Here is a 20,225-nt window from a genome sequence, read left to right as displayed (position 1 = left end):
GCTGCTAGGTGCACAAATCATCACCTCTCCACTACTGTACTTGACAGCTGGTATGAGGTGTTGGTGCCGACATGCTGTGTTTAGTTTTCTCCAAAGGCGGTTCTGTGCATTGTGGCCAAACATCTCCACTTGGGTCTCATGGCTTGCACAACTGTGATTTTGCAAATGCAAAATTGCATGAAATGCATTAAATGTTCATTAAATGTACTTTAATAAACTTTAGCATCATGACTGAGGCCTGAAGTGTAGCTTTGGGGTTTTCTCTGAACATTATCTGAATTTGAAAGCAGACCAGAATGCTCCAGACCAGCCAACTGCTAAAACATCTGCTTTTATAGAGGTGGGCACACTTATCAATTATCATTTATTCACTTCTATTTGCTTAACAGCCACTTACCATCTTAATATGTATGGAAGCAGTAACAGTGCACTTAGTTTATCATACACTGCTGTCGCATTTTGGCTTAATATTTGATAAATTAATAAAGATGTGGTGTAATGTGACACGTCTGAGACTGTACTTACCTCATTTTAAAACCTGATTACTTTTATTATTCCGGATATGCGACGCCATTTTTACCATGAATATAAAAAGTATCATAATATACATGTTGTAAGAAAAATGCACCACATAACTCATACCTTTACAAAATTGTTCCCAGTTTACCTTAAATAACCTAAAACTTGATGTGTGTGATTTAAATGGGGGCATCACAATCGAGCTCAAGTTACCTGTGATTCGAGGTAATTCATCAGCACTGCAAAGTTTGTTGTATGGTTACACAAACAGGACGTGACATTAGAACCATCAAGGATCACTGTGCAGCCTTCACTGGACCAGCTACTGGTATTCGTGTGCCTATACACAAGCACAAACACACTCACTGGTAAAGAATCACACTCATATTTAGGACTGAGACATCCTGCAGGGATAGTGACATGTCTTATAAAACATCAAACAATAGGCTACTTCCTACATCATTTATCGAATTAATTGAAATAATACAATTTTCAGGCATATTTATTTGACTGTGCTGTTGGTCAAACTTACGTCAGGCTGAAATTCCAGAAAGCACAAACAGGAATAACTCTCTTTGAATACTCCACCTAGAAACAGAATCATATGTTTGCACTTGTTTTAATCTTTATCCTCTTGTTTTAATTTATCTGTGGTTGGTCATCAAGCTTTGGCTTATTTTTTAAATGACTATTTCTTTCTATTCCATGTGCTGCTTGCTAAGTGATGAAAATTACTGTAAAATAAAATGCTGCAACTTATTTTTAATAAACGAATATTGCATAGCTGCTAATATCATGCTGTGTGACATCCTCTGCACAATAGGCTGCGCCACCTGTGATGATGAAAGGGTGTACTTGACAGCAACAGGTATGGTTTCGGGGTTCAAGGCATGGCGGACCGTGGCTGATATGATAGCCGATGCTAGATCTCCTGGGAGAGTTCTGGGAAAACAGGCAATGGTTATCACTGAGATACATCTTACATAATCAATTCAAACTACAACCATCAGATTAATCCCCATGCTTTAGAGTAAAAGTGGCTGAATCCAGACCACAAAGATAAGATAAGAAATTACAGTTCATTAAAAACAGAGAAACAAACAACAGGAAACCTTTTCACTTTCTCTTGGTCACTCAGTGCAGACTCCTTTGTTCCTGATACAATGTCACTGAGCTGGTTGTAATGGGTATGAATAAATATCACCTCCTCATATCCTGTTTAGAGATAGTGGACAAAAACACTGTGTGGGTCAGTGGTTCATCTAGGTGAGCATCTAACAATGTAATATGTGTCTATAGCATTTGTAGTGTAAACTAACAGTTAAGGTTAGCCTCTAGAATAAGTGCATTTCCGTGTGTGTGTGTGTTTACTACCTAGTGTGTGTATCCTCTGGAGCTCGGTCTCAGGAATGAGTAACTCATCGTGGCTACTGCTGCTGGGCTTGTGAGAGCCAAACGCAGATGGCTTGTAGACTTGATTACAGCTCTCCTGGGACAGCTTCTGCCACTTCATGTACACATCTGACAGCCAAGCAGATGCAATGAAAATATTAACAGAAACCATAAGTTAAAAAGCCAAGAGCCACCAAATGTTTCGATCATTGCACGCGTGTGTGTGTCCTTTCACCTATATTCTTGGTAGAAAGACTCAAGCTTCTTCCCTTAGTACAAAGCATCTCTGCAAAAGCTTCAGTGAACTTATCAATGGTCTTGACAAGCGTAAATGGGCCAATGTTGACCTGAACAAATCGATCAAACACAGGTTAATGGAGGTGAAGAGCTATCTTTGGAGAGTAGATTATATTTAAGTAAGTAAGCAGGGCGCCTCAAAGCAACAGAGTCCAGGGTTATGTATGCACCAGCTGGCTGGGGCCTGTATGTCCTATGTAATTGCCTGTTTGTGCAACATAAGCATGAATAGTTATCTCTGTGTGTTGGCCCTGTGATAGGTATAGATGGTGACATATCCAGGGTGTACCCAGCAAGTAATTAAATCTAAATTCGCATTATAAATAAAGGATAGAAACACAGACTGTTAAGTGATGCAAACAGGTTTCTTATGTATAGTTAAGAAACAACTTTAAATTCTTTTCTGATGGATTAAATAAGGTTCTCATAGTCCGTATGCACTTAAATCCCAGGGTACACTAATTTGCTACAATGCTTTTAATAATTTAAGGAGATAAAATGTTATTAAACACACAATTTTAATTAAGTAAAAAAATTGGAGGATTTCACAGAGATGTCACCATAGAAACATTACGCCTCACCCCATCATCCGTCAGGCCCATCCACTGTGAAGCCATGCGTGGCTCCAGGATCAGACTCGCAATATTTAGATAGTTGGTGGCAATGGACACCATGACCTCTGTGGCATTATCTCCGGCGGAGTGAAATCTAGCTGGTGGAGTTACGTCCATCATCTGAGAGAGGTAGAGAACATCGTTGGCGGTCAGGAGGAGCGGGCCACTTGCCTCTATTTTATGTAGGACAGCTTGGGTCAGCTGCTGCAGCAAGGTCAATTTGTCCCAGGAGCTGTTAGCACCCACCCCCCCTGTTACCTGAATAAACAGAATAGAACAAAGTTAGAACATTAACTTAACTGCATACACTTAACTGCAGATTCACTGGTCCTCTTATACTTCAATCACTTCTATTCACCAAGCATTCTTAGGTGATTCTCTGGGATTTTGATCCTAACAAATGTACAAAGTTGAGATGATGACTCTCCTAAAATTGGATCAAATAGGTCCAAGAGTTTCTTAAATGTGTCAAATTTGTCTTGGATACATCTTCCACAAAACAGCTTAATTGGAGATAAAGTATCGAAATTTCAGGAGTGGGACCACGCCTCCAGACACGCTCCTTCTGGTTCCTTATCTATATATGTTCCCCCAGTTCTACAAGCTGTCATTCTCGTTTACGTGCCCCACCCTCCCTCTCCTTTTCAGTTCTTTAACTTCTTCACTTCTATTTAGTACATGGGGATCTGCCAGGCCCGGGAGCCGCCGCCAGTCCCCTTTGAGGCCTTCCCCAAACCGCAGCTCAATTCAAGTCCAAGCCATTCACCTTTACCTACTAAAACACTGTCAACCCCAAAATGAGGACGTGGGCCCAGCGAGTGAAATGAAATGTAAATGATCAAAGAATATTCTTTTTGGGGGATTTTTTAGCACGTGTTACTCTAACTTGGTGATCTGCTCACTAACATGAATACTTGGTAGTTTATCAGACTGTACCACCACTGCACTACCTAATAACCACCTCAAAGCTCAACAGGCTGACTCACAGGTTTATTGATGAGATCCTTGTTCAGCCTCCTGAAGAAGGGTGTCTTTGGTAAACTGAAAACACCCAGCTTCTCTGCAGAGACGGACAAATATAATATAATATGCTGCAATCCATTAGCACACAAAAGCACACACAGCACCCTAAAAACCTATTTAAAAATAATTTAAAAACAAGAAAACTGAATTGCATAATTCAATCACATTTGTTGATGCACAATAATTATTATCTGTACCTCGCCTACACTGACAGACAGCTCCTCTGGAGGAGTTGCATTTGGCTAGGCGGGAATGCTCCGTGACGGGGTCAAAAATGCCGCACTCTTCATCGGTTCTCTGGCTCTCTGCAAACATGGTGAAGGGAATAGTGAGGCTTATACATATTATTAAACTGTTGAAAATCGCATAGGGAAATATCAATATTGATATTATGCTGATAGACAGTAGTTTGGATAATACAAAATAGAGAAATGTTGCAAATGTGAGACATTTCAAACAGGAAACTAAAAATACACAGCAGTGCTTAAAAGCTTGTTTTAACTAATCAACAAGTCTACAAATACAATATAATAAGGTGTAAATGGGTGAATTAAAATTGACCCAGATAGGCATAACCTGACCTGCTCTCCCCGTTAGAAATGGAGTAAGTTTGTTAACTTGGCTAAGTATAAATATTGCACTAATAGTAAATTAAACATGGTTTCAAATTACTCATTTAGAGTTAGCAAATGCTTCTGGATATTTACAAAATTTTACTCAACATGCATATCCATAATAGACCCATATTTTGTACTCTAGGCATCTATTTGTCCATTGTAGCATTTTAAAATCTGTTTTGCTTTATTCATATTAAAATATTTTATTTGTATACTAAAACACTGTATACATATTTATATGTTTATGTATTTCTTAGTTTTTATTCACTGCTAGCAGAATCTGGACACATATTGTAAGCTTTTATTTTGGTCTGCAACACATGATACTAAATCTGTTTTACTGAATGTAAATAAATGTACATAAAAGCAGAATGCAATGATCAGCAAATCTTTTGAAGCCTATATTTGATTAAAAATAGCAGAAACTACATTAATCAAATGTAGTTTTTCTGAGGAAGAATTTATGATTGTTATGAATTTGATGCCAGGATCAGAAGAAAAAAAAAACTAAGACAGGGGAAGCAAACGGCTAGGGAAGTTGTGTACTAAACTAAACTAATTTAAAAAAAAAATATTAATAATTAAATGACATCTTACAAATAATTAGGCCGCTTAACATGATTTGATCCATGATCTTACAGGCACACATAGTAGAAACTAGGGAGTAAAAGTTAACCATCCCCAGGAGCCTACAGGTGGATGCTGGGGTGGCTGAGGGGTCGACATAACGGGAAATGATGTGGGGCAGCAGCAACATTATTTAGGCCATCAAATTGGGAGGGTGCGTTTTAAAATTTCTGGTTAATACATGAGGATAGTCCAGCATGTTATGTTGTAGCTCAAAGACTTTGCTTTATTTAAAACTATACTATGGAAACAAATATAATCCAGAAACATGTCTTTCCTGGGGCTGAGCTCCTTTAAAATAGACTGAGGTAAAGTGGGACACTGTCCTGTTCTAGCTAAAGACAAGAGTATACAATTAATACTTAATATACAACTCAAAAGCCAACAACTGTGATGGTTTGGGGGATTACTAAAAGCCCCATTGACAATGAAAGACAAATAGAGGTTTTGGAGCACCACAGGCAGCCATACTGATGACTTATGGTACACTAAGGAAAATCACGGCTCAAAAGCATCTTTTTGCTGGGATTTAATATTAAAAGTAACTTCTCTAATGTATTTGGACTTTTTAGTGAATTGATCACACCCAGGAAGGCCTGTTTGTTGCAGCAATACAATACCAAACCGCATTCAGCATGGCTCTCCAGTAAAAGAAAAGTCTGAGCGCTAAGCTGAATGAAACTGGTCTTGGCATGTGCTGGCATTCGATTCAAACTGAGCAGGAGTGGAGCTGTAGATCAAAGTTATTGCTTTTATTTATGCTAAAGCACAGTCATGGTTATAAACTGCTAGATGATGTTATTTACTATAAAACAATGTTTAACTTCTAAGTGTAAAGCTGATATTATTTCTAATAATAATAATTTGTATCCATAGAGGACTTTTCCATGTTATACCTTGTTGCCACAACATTAGAAGCAAGAGTTTATAAGGTGCTGGCTTGACCCATATATTCTCCAGGTTTCAATATGACTGAACATATGTGGTATGCGCTGGAAAAACATGTGTAAACTCTTGAAGGCTCCGCTTTCCAGCTCACAGGACTGGATCGGCCACTAACGCCTCTGTCCCAGATAACACACAATGCTTTTCGGGGCCTTGTGAAGTCCACGCCAAGCCATAATTGCTCTGGATGTACAAATGGTGATCTAGCCAGTATTTGGCAGGAGTTTTTAATGTTGATGCTGGACTGTGTATGTCTGAGATGGTTTGATGAGGAAGAGAGAGAGGGAAAAATGAACCCGCCTGACAGAGTAGCAGGCAGTGCCAAGATTTTTCAAGTCCAGTAACTGAAGGAAGGCAACAGTCACCCTACAAACATTACATTGATTACATTAAATACACAAAAACACACAGAGATAGTCTTTAAAAGACCTGCAATTAAATTCTGATTGTGTGAGAGAAAATAAGTGACTGAATTCCAACACGCTGCCTTTTTACACGCTCGGCTCCAGCAGGGAAAGGGAGATTTTTGGAATTTCACTGCTCATTAGAGACCATGATGTCAGAAGGGGAGACGTCTGTTTTGAAGGGTGGGACTCGGGGTGATATGAGTCAAAAAGCATTTACCAGAAACATCAGCAGCCCCACCAGCTGCCAATTACAACTTGGTCACTAGCTCCCTTATTCATATTAGGGAGGAAGGAAGGGAGGGAGGGAGACAGATGCTGAGAGAAAAAGTGTGCCTGTGTTTGTTTACTAATGTTTAAAACTTGAATAATAAATGGTTGTCACTGGTTGCCACTATAGCAAACACAACATAACATGTGATCATAGGATATTTACACATATAGTTGTTGTTTTTTTTAATCTGGAAATGATCTGATTTTGTAAAAGAGCCAATAAAAATAAAATGAATGACATTTAACAGTTTTAGTTACATTTTTTTTTAATACTAAGAGATATCATTTATGATTAAACTGCTTCTGTGCAGTTAAACAGTTTCACTATTTCATGACATTACTTGACAGCAGCTTTTGGTTCTAGCAGTCAAAGCATTTTTAGACTTTTTAGATGTGATCACATTATGACTGGGTAATAATGTGGGTGTAGAAGATGATGGGACAGAGACTGAGGGTTATATCAGTAATATAGGTGGAGTTTACTACAACAGGCCAGCTTAGATCTTTTGTTATGTCTGACGTTACTGAAATGATTGCAGTCAAAAATGACTTTCAAATGGACTCTCTGTAATCGTTTTTCTGTACAGCAGCTCCACCCAGGCCCAGTGCCAACCTACTTAAACTGCAAACACCAAGTATAAGTAATTCTACCGCTGGATCTTGTGGATAGATTGAGTCTCTTTTGTCTTTTATAGTCTAAATAACACAAAACTCCATACTTTCCTCTAGTTGGTGAATAAATTTGCTATAATAATACATAGCCTTTAAAAATCCTTCAGCTTTTGACCATGTCGTCTGATTGCATCCTGATTAATGTACCTTGACATGGGCTGTCACTCCACTGCTTTGTAAGGGAGGTCTCTATTTCCATTGCTGCTTCGCTCCACTTGAACACCAGCCCAGAGGAAACAAGTGAGCACTTCTTTTCCATGCTGGAAATTTCGCTGCTGTTCAGTACCCGATTCCAAATGTGGAGTTCTGTTATGCTCCCCGAGAATGATTCGTCACTCTTAAATGACCCCCCAAAGGTGTCCTGCTCCTGCCCGATAATGAAAAGGCCATCAGGTCCAATGCTGTCCGTACTGTTTAGGCCTTCAGCCGCAGACACAACGTGACCATGAGCATATATTGCCCAGCGTCCACCATTCTGGCTCCAAGAAACGCAGACAGAGTGCCAGGAGTCATCATAGTTGAAGGCGTCATGGTAAGGCCCGTGAATGCCATGGACGAGCAGAGCCAGCTGCACAGGCTTGCCCTGGTTCAGGTTTGCACGGAGCTGGAACTCATTAATATATGACGGAATGGAATAAGAAAAGACTGTGGAACGTCCAGAGCAGTGCGGATTGAAGCGCAGAAGGGTGCAAACAGTCAATGATCCCATGGAGGAGAAGCTGTACAGAAGACGGGCATGCTTCCTGTTAGAGCGCCCAGTGAAATTTAGAATGAGGGTCTTGGAGGACGCTTTGGTGTCACCACAGAGAGAGAGAGGGGAAAAAAAAAGACTATTAAGAAAAAATGCTGCACAAATTCTGGAAAAGATAGGAGCTAATTATAAAAAATCACTTTGCAATCCTATTTTTACTGTAAACAGCTGGAAAACATTTAAATGATTAAGTAAGCAGGAATTTGTCTGGACAAGAAAAGCAAAAAGAAAACAATTCATAAAAGGACCAGCACTAATGTCAATGTAAAGTTTTAAAAAACCTACTAAACCTACTTGTGATGCGTGTTATGACTTTCTTGGCAATCCACACAGACTGAGAGATGTTCAAGGATTTTAAAAATTTGGTAAGCTCCCGGTTTTCTTCTGCGTTGGAGACAGTAGCTAACGCCCCAGAGCGCTGCTTACACATTTCTCCAGCACTGTTCCACTGCAGGCTGTCAGGAACATACGCATAGTAGGATACATCACAAGCCTGGGTGATGGTTTCCAGGAGAAAGGCTGCACAAAAAAAGAAGAAACGTGAGAAGACAGGTAAGGAGGTGTGGCCAGACTGAAGTGGTAAAATACAGACTAAAACTTACTGAGATTCAAGTGAAGTTTTAATCCTGCCCATATCCAGACCAGGGCTTTGTTATTATTATTATTAATATGGTTACAATATCAGCAGTGCCAACACGACCAATTATATTTGTGAGAACAGGCAAGACATGCTTGTTTATCATACAAATGACATCTAATGAAATTTTCCATTCAACATTTGAACGAGTTGCCAGCCAAATAATGATGTCCATTTTCCAAGCCTCTCGGTTCATGCAGAGGGTTAGGGTTTAAAGCACCTGCCAGTACTCAACTTCGGTTTTTATGCTGTTTTTATGCTATTTACAACTAACCATCAGCCAGAAAATAGTATAAACATACAAACAAAAAACCCACCTGTACTACTGTCCTGCATCCCACTCTGGCTTGTTATTCTTATATTTATTTTATATTTAGTTTAGTTATTTTTATTTTAGTTGTTCGTTTTCCCGAAAAAAAAACCTAAAAAACTATAGTACCTAGGACTGAAGTGCAAGTGGAGACCTTCAGCTTTAATCCAAGTGGTTTTGCAGTTGCACATTATCAGAGACTCAAAATTAACTGGCAAGGAGTTTCAGACAAACAAAGCAGTTGATTCATAATCATTCATCATTGGGGTGAAACAAAACAAAATAACCCCCCACCCCCACACACAAACACACACACACAAACACACATTTTAATCATATGTATCATAAATGACTGCAGTTCCTAGTTTAGTTAAATCATGGGTGAAGAAAGAGAGAGAGAGAGCCTCACCTGCTTTATAGCTGTGAAAGCAAACCTGTAAGACAAGCACAGGTGTTTATGTAGCTAATTTTTAAAGGTATAAAATAATAAAGATAACTGGGCGTATCACTGCAGTATATTAACAAAATTTAAGCGAACACCTGTTCACTAAGGAGTGCAGCGAGTGCCAAAATGAATTAAACGAACACATCATTAAATAATTAATTGGGCCGGGAATTAATTAAAGTTTGAAGTAATTAATAAATTCAATACATTAATAATGATTAAGTAGTAATTCACTTCATTTAAAATGTTTAATGCATATTTTACTTACTTTGAATTTTAATAAATTAATGATTGTCCCATTTGATTAATTCGCCATAATTAACAATGCATTTATCTTTCAACTATTTAATTATATTTACTTTTTTTAATTTAACTACTTGTTTGGTTAAATAATTATGGCACTCGTGGTCCTCCATAATATCACTGCCAGCCTAGCCTCCTCGTGTTTTTTGTAAAGTATTCGTTTAAAAGACTATTTCATATAAAGTAGACATTAATAAAACTGTTGACCATCCAGCTGTGCTACTTTCACATAAGTCCGTTCATTGTATTTCTCTAAAATTATGATAGTTTTTTGGGAAAACCTATTTATTTACTTCAGGAATAAAATTACACAAAAAGGTCTCATATGGCGCTAGCTGGTAACTCACACTGCTCACAAGACATGTTTACAAAAAAAATGACAAGTGAGAAAAAGTGACAGCGACCAAAATGAATCCTCTAATAAAAGGTTTCTGATTTGCTTTACCTTCTCGAAACAAGTGAACCGCTTCAGGTATAAAACCTTTTTTTGCGCCAGTTTGTTTGAGGAGAAATGAGCTCATTTAAAAGATGACAAAAAATTTAATAAGAGGAAAACATAAAAACACAAAGATGTGCCAGCTACTCACAAGCAGGGCCAGACTGCAGAACAATATCCTTTGCATCCTGAAATTAAATATATGCACATTAGCAGGGAATCCAATTCGATTTCCTGCTCCTACGAGTCCTTGTTTCAGTTAAGCAAAGCAGCTGTTTTTACCTGAACTATTCGCTCCTTTTTGTGCGTCTTCACATCTCAAGTTGTAGAGTTTACCCAAGTTTTCTTCTCTGCTGTGTGCTCACAGCCGCTTACTAAAGTACAAGAAGACTACCAGCCGCAGCAGACTCCCGAGAGTATGCAAGGAGGATGCAGAGGCAGGCAGCAGCACAGAGGCGGGGGTGTTATTGAAGTCGCCAGAGCAGGGTTATAAAAGTAAGGTTTGGGGACTTCCGGAGGCCTTACAGCTTTTCCCGACTGGTCTCTTTAAATTTTAGGCTTCCACTCATCAGCAAATGTAAATCTATCTAGCAGTCCAAGTTAACTGGACTGGACAATCTATAGGTTGTCAAAATTTATTATGAGGAGAAGGAAAACCTTATATACATACATCCGCGTGACTTTGTGCTGAACCTTGGGGGGTCAAGATCTCTGTCTAAATAATTATATTGGTTGGGTCTGATTATTGGGGGGATGATAACCCCCCCAAGCCCCCTGGAAATTACTTCCCTGTATACATAACTGGTGCTGTTGGAGCTGAAACTAGAAGACTGGCTGCTTTGTAATTACTGTGAAGTGAGTGTAGTGCAGGGACATCTTTAAAAAAAATTATGAGCTAACAATCAGTGATGGGAATAACGGCGTTACAAGTAACCGCATTACTAACGGGGTTACTTTTTTCAGTAACGAGTAATCTAACTAATTACTATTTCTATCGTTGCAACACCGTTACCGTTACTAACAAGAAAATGCGGTGTGGTCACATTACTATTTTTCAACAGACGGTTGAAGCTGTCGTCAGCTTACCGCATCTTATATCAGTGGCAGGGAAGTAGCTGTAAATAATCTAGGCGCTACAGCTTTAAGCAGCTGCGCACACTCCCGCAGGCGGCAATCACTTTCTTGCAGACGATCGCTTTTCGGCACAACACCTGTAGCTAGGGGGCAAAACAATTGCATGAGTGCTGCTGTTTGACTGAGGAAGATTAAAGTAGTCGTGGTAAGCCAATCACATGACCACTTCAAGATGACAAAGCAACAAGGTGATATATACCAGTTTTTCAATTGTGTTGATAGGCCACGTAAAACCAGAGTCATGATAAACAATATATATGCGTGTTTTTTCCTCAATAGTTTCGTCACGTTTACTGTCTAAGGACAGCGCTAGCAAGCACTCTCTGATTATGGCCAAAAAAACCCCAAAACCCCTCCAAAAAACTGCCCTTTCGTGTTGGTGGAAAAATGCCGACTAATCAAAAATGATATGGCATCGTGACATTTGGTTGTTTAGATAGAGGGGGAAGTTTTAGGAGTGACGGCGAGAGAGAGAGAGAGAAAGAAAGACAGGAGAAAAGAGAGAGAGCGAGTTTTGAGATCTGAGAGATTTGTGACGTTTAATGTGTTTGGAGCGTGTAGTTAATGTGTTGTCTTGTGACTGCTGTCTCCAGGCAGAAAACAGGAGTGATACACCACCTGCTGTCAGGCCTGCAGGTATCAGGCTGTGATGTTCTTCTTTATAGTGGACAGAAATTTTTGGAGTGGCACAAATAATTTGTGTGGCATCTTATTGAATGCAGAAAACCCGATTGTTATGTAAATAGTTTAAAATGGTTGTGGTAAAAAAAAAAAAAGAGGGGTAAAAGGTAAATGGCTGCAAATAGCTTTGTTGTTTGCAAAACTTGTGCATATGATTTTTAAAATTGACAATTTATATTTGCATTTAAAGTTATGAAATATGATTCATTAAACATGTTTGTGGTTGTTACAGTAAAAAATATAACTTTTTCTACTCGGATTTTATGTTTTTTTGTCTGATTTGAGATCAATTGTGTTAATACAGTATGTCAAAATGAAAACATAACTGTAAATTCAGACAAGTGTGGTTGTGCTGAAAAGAATGATACCAAACAAGGCAAAGTAAATAGTTTTTAAAGGTGAAATGTAGAGGTAAAATCAAAAGTAGTTTAAAATAGCCAATTATACCCTGGACCCCAGAGGGTTAAACTTTTTTTTTTTTTTAAAGTGATGCAATAGTTACTTTTCAAGTAATTAATTACTTTTAGAATCTTGTAACTCAGTTACTAACTCAGTTACTTTTTTGGAGAAGTAACTAGTAACTATAATTAATTACTTTTTCAAAGTAACTTGCCCAACACTGCTAACAATAAATAAATAAATAAATAAAATCCTATAAATTCACACATTTCTCTGTTCCAAACTATAGCACCAACCATGCCTGTGTTATTATTTGGTCAATAGCAGCTTAAAGCACCCCATTCCCAAAGTCAGGAGTACTGTGGCTAACTTCTTTCTGAAAATCCCATGGGGCACACCAGATCTTAAATCATCACTCTAAACAAAATCTATCAGAAAGTTATGCATTTACTTGAAAATGTTATTAAAACCCATAAACAACACAGGCTGTTGGCTGTTGCCATTGCTACCTGGTTATATGCAAAGAGGTAAGACAAATGTGTGACCTACCTGCTATATCACAAACGAGCCACCTTATATGTTTCAATTAACTTTTCATATAAATAAATACATTAATTTATAAATATTTACCAGTAGTACATGTGAGTAATTTCAAACTGGATTTCTGACGTACCCACAGTACCTTTGCAACCCACACTTTGGGCATCGGCACCAATCGTAGAAGCATGGCTGAGGAGAACACTAATGGACCTATGCAGTTCAGACCTTGGGAAGTAGGCTACTTATTAGCTCATGAGGCTCTCTCCAAAGCACTTGAAACTTGTAAATTTATTATAAATGTACTGTGTGTTTATAGATATTATCCATGCCAGTTCGTGATGTGGTTTAACCTCCTAGGACCTGCCGTCCACATATGTGGACATCACATTTTTGGTTATTTTGACCAAAATACTCAATTTTGCTCTACATGGGCCTGATTTCCACTTACGAGGACATTATACTGCTACTGTTCTATCAAAATTTTAAATGAATATCCTCATTTGTGGCTCTCATTTTTCTTAAAAACAAAAATAAGGTAAAAAAAAAAAAAATCTGGAAATTCTTTGTTTTTACATTCATCGGGCCCCAATATGCCCAAATATCAAAGAGAAATTAAAAATGCATGTCGTGGAAGAGTTCCGGTCTTAGGAGGTTAAGACAGGTTGCTTATGCTTGAAGCAAGCTGTCACAGTTGGATGCCCGATTTTGTCGAGCATCTCCTCTGAAACTGACCCAGAATAGGCACAAACATCTCACACAGTATAAAAGACTCTTCTAATAAAATAATAAGTTCATGGTACTTAGAGAATGTGCACATTTCCAACTGTAAATGTAGTCCACAACATGTTTCACCTCTTAATCTTTTGAGTTTGCTATATGGCGGGGTGCTGTGGACCCCAGATTTGTGAATGCAATAACTCAAGAATGAGGTAAATGAGGTAACACAGAATTTTCAAATCAATACCATGGTTGTATCTACTGAAAATCTCTGTAAGGCTTAACCTCCTGAGACCCAGCAATTCATTTTTGTGCACTGTAGTACACATTTAGTTTTTGCTTGTATCACTCATACTCTACATACCACTCTGCTGAGTCCTGATGTTTCTTAGAGAGGACAACAGTACCTTTAAAATGATGTCACATGTGTGGGGGTGTGGCCTTCCCAACTCTCTTTTTCCCGCCTTTCAAAATGGCTGTCATGCCGACAAGCACATTTTATGGAAGAAAGAAATGTAAGCATGATATCTACATTTAAAATATTTTTTAAACTCAGATTTGGATTAATTTTCAATAATAAACATCTAGTAAGTAATTTGAGGTGGTTTTCAGAACTAAGCTTATTTAGTTTCACAGAGGAAATGACTAATTTATTAATGTGTACTCTAGTGCACGTCAGGACTTTGTACTTAAATTTGTTTCACTTTTTTCTAGTAGACAACTTTTTGACAGAGGCAGAAAGAATTCTTAATACAATCATTGAGGGAGATTCAGACATAGATCTTTCAGAAGATGAGAGTCATATGAGCCAGATAGGAAAGGGTGAAAACCCAGGAGGAGCCAGACAAAGATTATCAAGATGCAGGGGCAGATGTAATGGAGAACGACACAGGGTCAGCTGAAATCTGCCGTCATCCTATCTGGTCCAAAACCAGCATGTAGGACAATCAGGAATTTTTGATTTTGACTGAAAAAAGTATGGGTAACATGCAGAAATGTTTCCAGTAAATTGATTTAACTTATAATCATAGTGTAAATGTGTTGTAAGTGAACTATATCGGATATTGGAGTAAATTTTATTTTGCTAAATAATTTTCCATTATAGTCAAAGGAGTTTGCAAAGAAAAGCGTCTGGACTTCTTTAAGTTGCTTGAAGACGTTTCACCTCTCATCCGAGAGGTTCTGAAGAAGCTTCTCCTTTGACTACGATGACCTGGATGACTGAGAACCTTCACAGACAATTTTCCATTATCTTAGGTTCATGCCTTTGTTTGGAGAATGCAGAATTGGAGATAATGGTACCCTAATGACACTTAATGATTGGAGCCCACAGCAGTATTTCCAGCAGTACATTGACAAAAAAACTAATTCAGGACTTGTCCTTGTTGACCAACCAGCGTATGGTACAGGATTCAGGGTGTAGTTTAAACACAACACCAGAAGAAATCAATAGCTTTTTAGGAATCTCAGTGTACATTGCATGCCTTGGATATCCGAAAATTAGAATGTACTGGGCTGCCAAAACAAGCGTCGCAGTTATAGCTGATTCGATGACATGTGGTCATTTCTACAAGATCAGGTCTTTGCTGAAAGTAGTCGATGATCTGCCAGAATTTTTTTTTTTTTAAAAAGGATTTCCTGGGGAAAGTCGGACCACTTCTAAAGAGAGTCCTTCAAGGTTGCCTCAATCTGCCCAGGCCAACAAAGGTCTTTATGATGAACAGATCGTTCCATTCACTGGCCGTCCCAATTCACAAGTCCCAAGACCTGCAGTGGTTGTAGAATATAATATCGACATGGGAGGGGTTGACCTATCAGATTGCATGCTCAGCTTCTACAGAATATCTAGTCGGACCAAAAAGTGAACTGTTCGCACCACGCTTTATTTCATTGATTTGGCCATCACCAACTCCTGGCTTCAGTACCATCAAAATAGCGAGGACATGCAACGACCTCAAAAGAACTCCCAGTACCTGGAGTTCATGTGCCTCTTGGCTAAGGAACTGATAAACAAGGGACAAACATGTGAACAAGACCTGAATAATATCAGTGATGTAGAGTTCTCTCTAGAAATCAAGAAAAGGATTGAATTTTGTTAGTTTCACATTCGTGATCAATGAACTCCCCTTGTGCACTGTAGTGCACATGTTGTAAAATTTAAATAATATTAGTTAAAAACAAAAAATTTTTTGCAATGTGTTTTTTACCAACCCAACACTTGATTTATATGAAAAAAATCAAAATCAAAATACTTTTTTTTTCCTGGGTCTCAGGAGGTTAAATCTCAGGGACCTTGACTTCAATTTCAGAACTCAACTTTTCTAAAGAAAAGAGGATTTTCACATTTATATCACAGGTATGTCTACTAGGAGGCTAAAGGGTAGCACTATATTTTTTTTTTAAAAAAAGTACAAACAATTAGCTGATACTTAAAGCTGGTTCATTTAATTAACATCCAATTTGTATCAAATTAGGTCTGATTGAAGGACTGATATGATGGTAAGTTGTCCGCTGCTCCGCTTTGAATATTGGTAAGAACTTGACACAGAGATTACTTAATGGATTTTAAGCAAAATTGTGCCTAAGTTTAAGAACATATTCATCGGTTGTTTTTATTTTTTAGGCTTTTTTTTTTTTCTTTTAAATTTTCACAAGAATTGCTAGTTCCCCTAGAGTTTTGGCCACCCCAACAATCAGGTGATTCCCTATGAGCAAGCAATTAGCAACAGTGGGAAGGAAAAACTCCCTTCTAAAAGGAAGAAACCTCGACAGAACCAGGCTCAGAAAAGGACAGCCATCTGCCATGACTGGTTGGGGTGGGGGGAGTGAAAATTTAAAAGAAAAAGTGAAAAGCCAAAGTGATAATTATTGGAGCAGCTTAATTAATTCTTGCAGTGTAATTTGCTGTTAATGGCCTTTTCCAATCCCTGCATATGTTTTTGTCACTTTTGTCCAGGGTTGAAGCAAATTAGGTCCTGCTGGAATCAATTTCCAGCAGGAAATTGATTCTGTGTGATCTTTCTCTTTTCCAACTTGAAGGCTGCTGAGAGACCACAAGGTTTTGTCCCCCTGTGCTACTCATGCCAGTGCAGGCCTGGGTAGAAAAAGGGATGGTGGAGAACCTCTGAGGGTGTTATCCGCTGGTTTGGATCCAAGGCCAACATCTGTTTGATTAGGCTGACAAATAAATGTTGGCTATTTTCAGGTTCTTCGCTATCTTCCAGTAGTAGTTCTTCAAGGTCATCAAGACACTTAAGTTTTATGTATTGAGTATCCTTGGATTGATAATCTGTCTCATCTTGAAATTGCCTTTCAGTCTTAAATGTCCAGCGCTGTCCATTGTAGTTGTGTTTTTATGAAATAGTAAAATATGAAATAGTCGGTGTAGAAGCCAGAGTCTAAAACATGATCTGGTAGCTGCCCCTGGGTCTGAATGATGAATTTCAAAACATCATAATCACGTTTTCCAGGGTAGAGTGGCCACCCTGTAGCAAGTTCCACAGCTACCAGCTCCAGGGACCACATGTCTATTGCTTCATTAAATAGACTACCAATCATAACCTCAGGTGCAGTATAACCAACCGTCCCCACACAGTTACCAGGAATCACTGTAGACGCAGGAAATGCGAGGCCAAAGTCTATAAGTTTGACTTTGATGGGACATTCATCGCGGTCCACAATCATTATGTTTCCAGGTTTGAGGTCAGCATGCACTATTCCCAAAGAACCCAGGTGGGACAGAGCATTTGTGAGCTGATGTAACACTGGCCTCAATTCACTTATTGGGAGACCCTGGTTATTCCAGTCCTGCATGTACTCCCACAGGCTTTGATTGAGGAGTTCAAAATTTAAGCAGATGTGGTTACCGTCGACGAAAAAGTCGTTCCATTCCACAGTGTTGCACCTATCTGCATCCAAGCCTCGCAGTTGCTCCAGGATGAAAATTTCCATTTTTGCCTGTTGCAGAATTTCCGGGTCGCTCTTGTTGACTTTAATAGCAACAAGTTCGTTGGTTTTTGTATTGCGACATTTGGCTACAATACCAAAGCCCCCCTCTCCAAGGAAACCCTCTACCTCGAAGTGATCTCCCAAAAGGGTCCCTTTAGATATTTTAAGATCATATTTAGAGGAGGATGGGTTGGCTGATGCATTGATGTATTCTTGTTGAGAAAATTCTTCTGAGTATTGGGAACTGCAGCTGATTTTCTGTGATCTTTCTCTTTTGCAACTTGAAGGCTGCTGAGAGACCACAAGGTTTTGTCCCCCTGTGCTACTGATGTCAGCGCAGGGAGAACTCTTAGAGAGGCCAGGATTGAAAAAGGGACGGTGGAGAACCTCTGAGGGTGTTATCCGCTGGTTTGGATCCAAGGCCAACATCTGTTTGATTAGGCTGACAAATAAATGTTGGCTCTTTTCAGGTTCTTCGCTATCTTCCAGTAGTTCTTCAAGGTCATCAAGACACCTATGTTTTATGTATCGAGTATCCTTGGATTGATAATCTGTCTCATCTTGAAATTGCCTTTCAGTCTTAAATGTCCAGCGCTGTCCATTATCATTGTCTTTTATGAAATAGTAATCGGTGTAGAAGCCAGAGTCTAAAACATGATCTGGTAGCTGCCCCTGGGTCTGAATGATGAATTTCAAAACATCATAATCATGTTTTCCAGGATAGAGTGGCCACCCTGTAGCAAGCTCCACAGCTACCAGTCCCAGGGGCCATATGTCTATGGTTTCATTATATAGACTACCAATCATAACCTCAGGTGCAGTATAACCAACCGTCCTCACACAGTCACCAGGAATCACTGTAGACGCGGGAAATGCAAGACCAAAGTCTATAAGTTTGATGGGACACTCATCATCCGTTATGTTTCTAGGTTTGAGGTCAGCATGCACTATTCCCAAAGAACCCAGGTGGGACAGAGCATTTGTGAGCTGATGTAACACTGGCGTCAATTCACTTATTGGGAGACCCTGGTTATTCCAGTCCTGCATGTACTCCCACAGGCTTTGATTGAGGAGTTCAAAATCTAAGCAGATCCGCTGGTGGTTGAGGAAAAAGCCGTTCCATTCAGCAATGTTGCATCTATCTGCATTCAAGCCTTGTAATTTCCATTTTTGCCTGTTGCAGAATTTCAGGGTCGCTCTTGTTGACTTTAATAGCAACAAGTTCGTTGGTTTTTGTATTGCGACATTTGGTTACAATACCAAAGCCCCCTTCTCCAAGGAAACCCACTACATCATAGTAATCTCCCAAAATGGTCCCTTTAGATATTTCAAGGTCATCTGAGCTTAAAGACGAGTTGGCTGACGAGTTGCTCAGTGAATTGGTGAGAAACTTTTCAAAATATTTGGGTTTATGTCGCAAAACTCTCGCAAAACCTTTCAAAAGGGTTTTGGTTGCTGTCAGGTCATCGTCAGTTAAGCAGTAAAATTTAACAGTTTAAAGCTCCTATTTAAGTGTTTAGTGGGATCAAAGATCAAAGCAAGGCTGTGATGATGTTGTGCCCTTAAACAGGGGAAATAGTGAGGAGAGGTGAAAGAATGGCACAGACACGCAGCTCTCACTCTCACTCGTCTGTATTGAGTTTCAGAAGCAATATAACCAAAACAATATTCTTATGGATGCACTCAGTCTCAGGACAGCTGTTTCCAAACTAAGTCACCATTATTCTCTGTATGAGCCTATGAGAATACTTTAGATAACATTAACTGTAACATTAGACAAAAACATCTTTTTAACTCACATATGTTAGCTGACACAGTCACTAACTTTCCACAGCAACTAAATTATGCTTAAAGTACTGTATGTCGTTCAGTAGTTAACTTATAAAGATAGTAACAGAAAAATCATGACACAATAGTGAAAACTAGCATACACAGCAACGGAGTTTAACCGGAACTTCTCAGCAAAAACAGTGCACAATTCACCTCTTTCGTTACAATGAACAATGATAATGGCTAATAATCAACAGTAACACATGCTGCCACGTTTATACAGATCTGTGCATGGCAGTTATCTTAAACAAGGGAAATAGTGAGGAGAGGTGAAAGAATGGCATCTCCTTCTACATTCCCACTGCATATTCTATTCAAAAACACAGTCAAAACAACAAAATAAAACAATAATAAAGGCATGACACAAAATATAAGGAACAGAGATGTACAACTCCAAAACAAATCAAATTTATGATCCACCACAATGACACAAAGAATCAAAGGCATTCCAGTGTGTGTGCATGCACTTGTGTATTATTGTTCACACTAAATTTGACCCTAATGAGTTTAATATGAGTGAATTAAAGAAAATGTTAGTTTTGGAGAATTTTTAAATTATGAAACTGAGTCATAAAACTTTTTGTGCATTTGTTTATTTTTTCCTTACATACCCTGTCAAGCTTTTCTCTGTATAGTCATGTCATAGGTTTGGGAGCAAACAAGAAATTGATTAAAATGTTCTCTTTTATTTGAACAATCATCAACTTCATA

General features: G+C 38.7%; 1 protein-coding gene across 1 annotated transcript in view; it reads right to left on the bottom strand.

The window, feature by feature from the left end:
- LOC134642764 (adhesion G-protein coupled receptor D2) overlaps positions 1-17,687 on the bottom strand; it is a 93,809-nt gene extending 76,122 nt beyond the window's left edge. Inside the window, 12 exon segments of the mRNA XM_063494715.1 lie at positions 733-859; positions 1,052-1,107; positions 1,350-1,461; positions 1,632-1,734; positions 1,894-2,040; positions 2,147-2,258; positions 2,790-3,080; positions 3,809-3,882; positions 4,043-4,150; positions 7,531-8,172; positions 8,429-8,653; positions 17,336-17,687. Coding sequence (XP_063350785.1) covers positions 733-859; positions 1,052-1,107; positions 1,350-1,461; positions 1,632-1,734; positions 1,894-2,040; positions 2,147-2,258; positions 2,790-3,080; positions 3,809-3,882; positions 4,043-4,150; positions 7,531-8,172; positions 8,429-8,653; positions 17,336-17,687 — 2,349 coding nt within the window.
- Between the last annotated feature and the right edge of the window lie 2,538 nt (positions 17,688-20,225).

The sequence above is a fragment of the Pelmatolapia mariae genome, linkage group LG15 (genome assembly GCF_036321145.2).
Source record: "Pelmatolapia mariae isolate MD_Pm_ZW linkage group LG15, Pm_UMD_F_2, whole genome shotgun sequence".
Classification (NCBI taxonomy): Eukaryota; Metazoa; Chordata; class Actinopteri; order Cichliformes; family Cichlidae; genus Pelmatolapia; species Pelmatolapia mariae.
The sequence above is the reverse complement of the archived record's forward strand: the minus strand, read 5'-3'. Positions and strand labels throughout refer to the sequence as shown.